This window comes from Chelonoidis abingdonii, chromosome 10, assembly GCF_003597395.2.
Source record: "Chelonoidis abingdonii isolate Lonesome George chromosome 10, CheloAbing_2.0, whole genome shotgun sequence".
Lineage (NCBI taxonomy): Eukaryota > Metazoa > Chordata > Testudines > Testudinidae > Chelonoidis > Chelonoidis abingdonii.
In genome coordinates this window covers 5796348-5805400 of record NC_133778.1, presented here as the reverse complement: position 1 = coordinate 5805400, position 9053 = coordinate 5796348, and the positions used below count along the sequence as shown (strand labels likewise).

The 9053-nt window shown below is 49.4% G+C and overlaps 1 protein-coding gene across 1 annotated transcript in view; it reads right to left on the bottom strand.

Moving 5' to 3' along the window:
- Window positions 1-4272: 4272 nt before the first annotated feature.
- Window positions 4273-9053, bottom strand: part of LOC116818597 (uncharacterized) — a 94224-nt gene continuing 89443 nt past the window's right edge. The window contains 1 exon segment of the mRNA XM_075069884.1: window positions 4273-9052. Within this exon segment, the coding sequence (XP_074925985.1) occupies window positions 7655-9052 (1398 nt within the window). The 3' untranslated portion in view covers window positions 4273-7654.

Genomic DNA, 9053 nt, shown 5'->3' with positions numbered 1-9053 from the left:
GTGTTGGTTTTCATTAATACCATTCATCCTCCAAGGCACAGAGTGGCACTGGTGTGATACGGGGAGATGGAGAGCAGCTCTGAAGGAAATTGCTTGGTGACTTGATGCTGTTTAGCCTGACCAAGAGTAGGGTCGAACCGAAGGTCCGTTTTTGTCTGGCTTGGTTTGGCTTCTTGCCTTACAGGTGAAAAACCTCTAGCTAAGGGCTGTAAACTATCGCTGTTGTTAAGCAATTGTCCTGTACAGATGGCGCACTCTCAAGAGTTGGATCCCGCCAGAACGCATAGTCATAAAGGAGTCATGCTCAGAGGCTGCTGGGCATCAAACTCATATCTCCAGCGTATGGTCTGAGCTGCAGGAGAGGCGAGCAGGAGCACAGGGTCGCCGCTTACACCCCTGTGTAAACACACCGCGCTCTCCCCTAGTGTTCCATACTCCTCACCCAGACTCCCAGAAAACCGCGGTGGGGGGGCCTCCGGCCACCCAGCCACTCCATCCATCGCCAGAGGATTGCCAATGCCAAGATAGGCTGGCCTTGCATAAGTTTTAAAGTGTTTTAAGTTTTAAAACGTGCAGTGTGGCCTTGTCCTTCCTCGTCGCTCCCCGCACCCTGCCATCCCAGTGCTTCCTCCTCCCATACCCCCAAATCAGGCATACATTGGCAGTTTCTCTATATTTGTGTGGATGAAATTAATAAAGGAATGCTCAATGATGTGAAGCACACAATGATCTTATATTGCCTCGCGAGTGATGATCGAAGGGAGGAGGGAGCGGGGTTAGCATACAGGGAAGGTAGAGTGAAACCAAGCGGGGGCGGTTCAGTCAGGAGAATACAACGGAACTTTCAACCGTAGTCTGTCCTGCAGTCTATGTACTGGTTTTCAAAAAGCTGCGTGTCTGATAGTAGCACCACATCCACCCTGGTACTCTTCTGACCACTCCTCAACTCTGGCCCTGCACGTAATCATGGCCGGCCCAGGTGATTAGGCCATCACCATCAAACCTCACCCATGACTATCCCTCCTGTGACCTCCGACAGATATTGTGGGAGTACACTCGGGTATCAGTCAAAATAATAACAATGAGCAGTATTGGTCTTTGCTAGTAGGTTCTATCTGAGTCGTAAAGCTGTGCGCAGACGAGGTTTCTTTACACATCCAATGCACATCACCACATTCTGGACACTTCTGCCTGCCTCAAGCTCATTATCTGAAAACAGCCTCCTGACTAGCTGTCCATGGCTGCCTGTGTTATTGCTCATTCGTGATTTGGAGCCATCGACATTAAAAGGGGGACCGCTTGGGTCCTCATAGGCCATACAAAATATTGGGAGCATTGGCTGACAACATCGCACGGTCAACAGTATTTCTGGTATCTGGGAAGAAAAGTCCCTTCCTGCAGCTTTTGAAACAGACCAGAGTTCCTGAAGATGCGAGCATCATGTACCTTTCCTGGCCAGCCCACGTTGATGTTGGTGAAACGTCCCTGGTGATCCACCAGTGCTTGCAGCACTACTGAAAAGTACCCCTTGCGGTTTATGTACTGGGTGCCCTGGTGCTCCGGTGCCCAAGATAGGGATATGGGTTCTATCACCCCACCACAGTTAGGGAATCGCATTGCAGCAAAGCCATCCACTATGACCTGCACATTTCCCAGAGTCACTACCCTTGATATCAGCAGCTCAGTGATTGCGTTGGCTACTTGGATCACAGCAGCCCCCACAGTAGATTTTCCCATGCCAACTTGATTCCCGACTGACCGTTAGCTGTCTGGCGTTGCAAGCTTCCACAGGGCTAGCACCACTCGCTTCTCAACTGTGAGGGCTGCTCTCATCTTGGTATTCTGGCACTTCAGGGCAGAGGAAAGCAAGTCACAAAGTTCCATGGAAGTGCCCTTACCCATGTGAAAGTTTCACAGCCACTGGGAATCATCCCAGACCTGCAACACTAGGTGGTCCCACCAGTCTGTGCTTGTTTCACGGCATGAACCTGCCCCATTAACACCATGATGTGCACATTGCCGGGGCCTGTACTTTATGAGAAGTTTATGTCCATATCTATGTACTCATCACTCTCGTCACCATGCTGCGGTTGCCTCCTTGCCTGGTTTAGCTTTGGCAGGTTCTGGTTCTGGTTCCGCATATATTGCAGGATACTGCACGTGTTTACAGTGCTCATAATTGCCACGGTGATATGAACGGGCTCCATGATCCCAGTACTATGGTGTCGGCGCTGAAAAAAGGTGCAAGATGATTGTCTGCCATTGCTCTGATGGAGGGAGGGGGCAACTGATGACACAGCTTACAGGGAATTAAAATCAACAAAGGGGGTGGCTTTGCATCAAACAACTGTCACACAGAATGGCCCCCTCAAGGATTGAACTCAAAACCCTGGGTTTAGCAGGCCGTTGATTTCATGGAGGGAGGAGCAAATGAATACAAAACAAATCAGATCTATTTCTTGTTTTGATCCACTCCATCTATCTTTTACATCTTAGGCTGGCAGCAGACGGTGCAGTACAACCGCTAGCCATCGTCATCTCCTGGGTGCTCGGCAGAAGATGGGAATGACCTGGCTGAGTCACTCCCATGTCTGCCCAGGTGCCCCTGACCAACCCCACCGAGGTAAGCTAAAAGAGCATCCAGGAGCATGATGATGATGGATACCAATCATAATGCACTGTCTGCTGCCAAAAGGCAATGAGCTGCTTCTGTGCAGCAATGCAGTCCCATGTCTGCCAGCACCCAGGAGATGGACGGTGACGGTGAGCTGAGTGGGTAACCCAGGAAAACAGGCGTGAAACAATCGTCTACTGTTGCTTTCACGGGGGCAGAGGGGCTGACGACATGTACCCAGAACCACCCGCGAGACTGTTTTTGTCCCATCAGGCACTGGGATCTCAACCCAGAATTCCAATGGGTGGCAGAGACTGCGGGAACCATGGGACAGCTACCCACAGTGCCACACTCCAGAAGTCAATGCTAGCCTCAGTACTGTGGATGCAGACCACAGACGATGCACTTAGAGCATTTTGTGTGGGGACACACAATCGACAGTATAAAAATGATTTCTAATGATTTCTAAAAAACCAACTTCTATAAATTTGACCTAATTTCATAGTGTAGACATACCCTCTAACTGGAAGATCAGGCATCTCCTCACCACTCACATCCTCACTGGGGCCAGAAGGCTCACCGTGAACATTTGTGTCTGTATCTCAGGAGAGCTCCTTCCTGCTTCGACAGAAAAGCTTCCTTTGCTTTCTTTCTTTTTCTGAATGTTGCCCCAGAGGGGCGTTTTCTTCTTTCACTCATGGCTGCTGTTCTGTGCCAGCTATAGTGGCTCTCAACACTTAATGGAAGGGGACAAATAAGCAGGCTGGTAGCAGGGCCTGAGTGAGGGAAGATATCAGTGTCTTAATGGACTAACTGGCTCCTACTACTTCAGCTGACTGCCTGTTCTCCTGAAGTGGGTTCAGGGGAGCAGCAGGATACAGGAAGCTCCCTGAGAAGCTGGTGTGAATCAGTCCAGGCTCCTGGGGGTGCTAGAGAGGTACATAAAAGGTGCCTCCTCCTCTCTCTCCCTGCAGCTCCTGCTGCTTTCTGTTATTCCCTCTCACCTTTTCTCTTGCCTGCCAGTTATGTCTCTTGTGCCCTCCTTCCTCTAGCACTGCACTCCACCAGCTCTGTGCATCTAGAGCAGGGAGAATACATATGCACCAGCACCAGACACAATTTTCTACACTCTGGGTCCTAGTGGTGGCCACCCACATTCTGGCACTTCAGGCAGCAACCTCAGTTCGCCTCATGGTGAGGCCAGCCCTGTTTGAAGTCCTTTATATTCATGTTAAATTCTCTGAAACTGTATGATAGGTAGATGCTGTAACCTTTGTATGAACTTCTCCTTTGTATCTGTGCCAGAGAATGCAAGTTCAGCAAAAACTAAGGTATAAGAAGCTTGGGGGGAGGGATAGCTCAGTGGTTAGTGTTCAATCCTTGAGGGGGTCATTTAGGGATCTGGGCAAAAATCTGTCTGAGAACTAGTCCTGCTTTCAGGTCCCTTCCAACCCTGATATTCTATGATTCTAAACTTGTAAAATGCACTTTAAAAAACCCAATTTCTAGGTGTTACGATATACCTGGCTACTACAATATAGATGAAGTTAGGTTAGAGAAAGTTTGTAATTTCTATAATGTTAGCCAATATTAACAGTACATACAATATTAATATTATATATAATATCACATATATTCCTTGAATTGTCCTCATCTTAAGATCATGCAAAATGCTTTTTTATTTACGTCACAGAGAGATAGCTGACGTATTGTGATATCAGGGCTAGGCAAAAACGTAGCAGAACAATAGGTAATGCTATGCCATTAATGTTCAAAACAAAATTTGTGTTTCTGTTTTTGTTTAATGCATAGGGTCTGTATAACAGTCAAAATGTAAAATATATGCCATGTTGAAACTTACAACATATCCCCCACATAGAAGGTGTAGCAATTGCTGTCTATGAAAAACATCACAGAAAATAGAAAACATATGTTAGAAAAAGTGATGCTTGGAAAAGATGAAACTCCCCCTCTCCCCAGATATAAATACAGGAGGAATAAGCGCAGGATCTTTAAGACAGCATGAGCTCTGCAACCCTGTCCTCCAGAGAGATTGGTAACGTAAGGACTCTTCCCTTCTGTATTATGCTGTATTAATCCTTGACTAATAATCCTTGATTAATAAATTAAAACTAGTTATTGGACATCTCGTTATTAATTTATATTGCACCCACAACAAGTGCGATCATGTCCGTTCATTGCACAATTTGCAGTACTCTGTTCTTCACTGTTTCAAACTAGAAATTTTAAATTCCTACTGTTTCCTTAGGAGCATGCTCAATAGATGGAATATTCTTTCCCGCTGGCTGAACTACACTTGAACGTCTTCCATGTCATCATAGAGGGGTGGGGAAAAGACCCATAGAAGGTAATATCCAATTATGAGACCAAACCGACTTCAGGACAGAAAGAAAAACCCACAACACAGAGGGGTGGAAGACACTTTCAGTTTCATATAAAATGAAATTCCAGAGCAGGTTATGTCTGATAACTCAAGATCAAAACACATTCTCCCATTGCGTTCTCCTCTGATCAATTCAATTTTCCTTCACTCTGTGCCACCTCATTATTATTGAGTCATGTTACTTACAAAAGATTTAGCTTCATCACAAGGGTGAAAAGCAGCCAAACTTCCCATCTGCAACAATCCCAGCTCAGCAGGAAAAAGCCCAGAAGTAGCATTGCCAAGAGATGGAAGCACAGAATGACTACTCTGTGTTTGGGATCCATTCAAATTCCCCCTCCAGGTCTTTACAATTTCACATGTAGCCCAATGGCTTTGATTTAGGGTCAAAGTGTGATATCTAAGCACAGTGAGCATGCAGAACATGGCATCACGTGACACACTGAGAGGTGCAGGGGTAGAACATGGGGAGGATAAACGCTATTGTGGCTTACACAGAAGCTAATGCTGCTGGGGCGAGGGGGGAGTGTCATAGTGATGGGGAAGGAGGGAATCCCTTTGACTCACCCCATCTCCTTCGGGTATCACAGAGGCTGAAATGACACATTTTTCCTACTCCACTTTGTTCTATTTCAATCTATTATACATGAAGAAAATGGAAGGAAAAATATTTCTTCCTGCAAAACCCCAAGCAAGGTGAGAAAATCTGTCCTCAGAGGGGAACTCGATGACTAAGAATCACTTTGTAATGGGGGAATGGTATCAACGTGATGCTCGTGTTTGTCTAGACTAGGAAAGAAGATGGAGGTGAGGTCGGCCAAGCTAACCCCAGCCACTGTACCCGGGTTATATCTGCACTGCAAATGTAGTTGTGTTATTACAACAAGATCTCTAAACCGAGCCGCTACATCCATGTAGAATCCCCGTGGAGACAAGGCACAGGCCGTTTTTACATCAATGTTGCTAGTCAAGATCAACCCTATCTCCTGCATGTGGTGCTGATGGATGTTTCTGTCGGGCGAAGGACACGCTCCCAGGACTTGATAAAGGATGACGGGATTCACCCCAAAGAAGGAGGAGGTGCAAAAGACAGAGGCAGGCAACTAAAAGATCACACTGAAGAAAATGGTACAAACTAGGTAGGAATTCACTAATGTATTTTACAAAAAATCTTTGGCCAGCCCTAGTCAAGGCATTTATGGCAGCGGTTCTTAACTGGGGATCCAGGGGCTCCTGGGATTCTGCGAGCCTTTTCAGGGAGTCTGTGGGGCCCCATAGCTGAAACCCCAAGTCCCAGCGCTCGACCACGGGGCTGAAACCAGGAGCGGTGTGGGGCCAAAGCCCTATCCCTAGCACCCCCCACAGGGCTGAAGCCAGAGGTGACAGGAGGCTGAAACCCCAAGGATAGGCACTGACTCTGTGGGTGCTCCGGGGCTGGAGCACCCACCAGGAGCTCCCAGGAGCCCTGCCCCCCTGCTCCAGCTCACCTGTGCTTCCGCCTCCTCCGCAAGCACGCGGCTGCGTCCTGCTCCTCCCCACTCCCTCCTAGTGCTTGCGCCATGGAACAGCTGATTCACGGGGCAGGGAGGGAGGGGGGAAGAGGAGGAACAGCACGCTGGGGGAAGAGGGGGGGCCGGGCAAGGGATCCAATAGGGGCAGGGAGGGGATGCAGAGCAGGGACTTTGGGGATGGGGTTGGAATGGGGGTGGGGCTAGGGGCAGGGAAAGGCTGGAGTCATGGTGGGGCCTGGGATGAGGAAAGGGGCAGGGGGCACTGGCACCCACCGGTGCTGGAGAAAGTTGGAGCCTATGACCCCAAGCTCCCCCCCAACCAATCACTGAAGCCAGGAGCAGCACAGGGGTGAAACCCTGAGCTCCCCTCTTCCCGTACCCGCCCCCCGAATGTGGGAGCAGTGCGGGGCTGAACCCCTGAGCTCCCCTCCCTCCCCTGAAGTCAGAGCAGCAGGGAGCTGAAACCCTGAGCTCTCCCCGCTGAATCCAGAAGTGGCACAGTGCTGAAGCCCTGAGCCCAAGAGCAGAGTTGAGGGGGCACGACCGTGTTGACTCCCCAAACTGCAGTGCCTTACAAAGAATGGGGCAGTCCTGGGGGCAGCTCCACTCTCTCAGGCCCCACCCTCTGGCCAGGTCAGAGATGGGAAGTCAGAGCCAGGCAGTGTGGGACAGCGACTCTTCTGGCTGGTGGTGCCATGGAGTGAGTAGCCCTGGCATTCCCCCCATCTGCTGCTGGTGCCCAGGGTTGCAGCTGCTCCTCAGCTCCCAGCCCCCTTTGATTGCTCACACAGCCGGTAACAGCTGCCCAGGTAGGAACCTGGCTCCGGGCTAGCAGAGCCCTTGGGGAGCAGCAACCAGCACACAGCCCAAGACAGGTGGGTGGTCTGCTGAAGTGAGTCAGGGGTTGGAGATGGCACTCTCTGCCTGCCCTGCTGTGCAGAGCTGGCCTGAGCCCTGCCGGCCCTTGCCCCCTCCAAAATAGAAGTTAAGCTACCCCTATGCCCAAGGATTCCACCCCCAGGCTCAGAGCTTCAAGTTACTAGCCACCCCTGCTGGGCCCTGGAGTTTTATAGTATGTTGAGGCGGACCCAGAAAGAAAAGTTTGAGAACTCCTGATTTATGGCATTATTTGCTTGTGTGGCTTCTCTTATGTTTGATGAAAACTGAGCTCTTATTAAAACTTTTCCCGCACTCAGGGCATGTGAAATTTGTCACTCCTCTATGAATTCGCTGATGACTAATAAGGGCTGAGCTCCGACTGAAACTTTTCCCACACTCAGAGCATGAGCAGAGTGTCTTCCCTACATGGATTCTCTGATGTGTGATCAGGTTTGAGCTCCGATTGAAGCTTTTCCCGCACTCAGAGCATGTGTAGGGGCGCTCTCCTGTGTGGATTCTCCGATGTGTGATAAGATGTGAGCTCTGGCTGAAGCTTTTCCCGCACTCAAGGCAGGTATAGGGTGTCTCCCCAGTGTGAATTCGCCGATGTTTGTTCAGGTTTGAGCTGTGGTTAAAGGTTTTCCCACACTCAGAGCATGTGTAGGGTTTCTCTCCTGTGTGGATTCTCCAATGCCGAATAAGGTCTGAACTCTCATTGAAGCTTTTTCTGCACTCGGAGCATATATAGGGCGTCTCTCCTGTGTGGATTCTCCGATGTGTGATAAGGTTTGAGCAGTGATTGAAGCTTTTCCCGCACTCAGAGCATGTGTAGGGGCGTTCTCCTGTGTGGATTCTCCGATGTGTGATGAGGTGTGAGCTCTGGGTGAAGCTTTTCCCGCACTCAAGGCAGGTATAGGGTGTCTCTCTGGTGTGGATTCTCCGATGTGTGATCAGGTTTGAGCTGTGGTTGAAGCTTTTCCCACACTCAGGGCATGTGTAGGGTCTCTCTCCTGTGTGGATTATCCAATGCCTAATAAGGTCTGAACTCTCACTGAAGCTTTTCCTGCACTCAGTGCACGAGTAGGGTGTCTCACCCGTGTGGATTCTCTGATGTGTGATAAGAGCAGATCTCCGACAGAAGCTTTTCCCACACTCAGAGCACACATAGGGTGTCTCTCCTGTGTGGATTCTCTGATGTGTGATGAGGTGTGAGCTGTGATTGAAACGTTTCCCACACTCAGGGCATGTGTAGGGCGTCTCTCCAGTGTGGATTCTCCGATGGGTGATCAGGGCTGAGCCATGACTGAAGCTTTTCCCACACTCAGAGCATGTGTAGGGTGTCTCTCCTGTGTGGACTCTCTGATGTGTGATCAGGTTTGAGTTCCGATTGAAGCTTTTCCCACATTCAGAGCATGTGTAAGGTCGCTCTCCTGTGTGGATTCTCCGATGCGTGATGAGGTGTGAGTTCCGATTGAAGCTTTTCCCACACTCAGGGCATGTGTACGGCCTCTCACCAGTGTGGATTCTCTGATGTGTGATGAGGGTTGAGCTCTGACTAAAACTTTTTCCACACTCAAGGCATGGATAGGGTCTCTCTCCCATGTTCATTCTTTCATGTCTAATAAAGTCAGATGTCTGATAATAT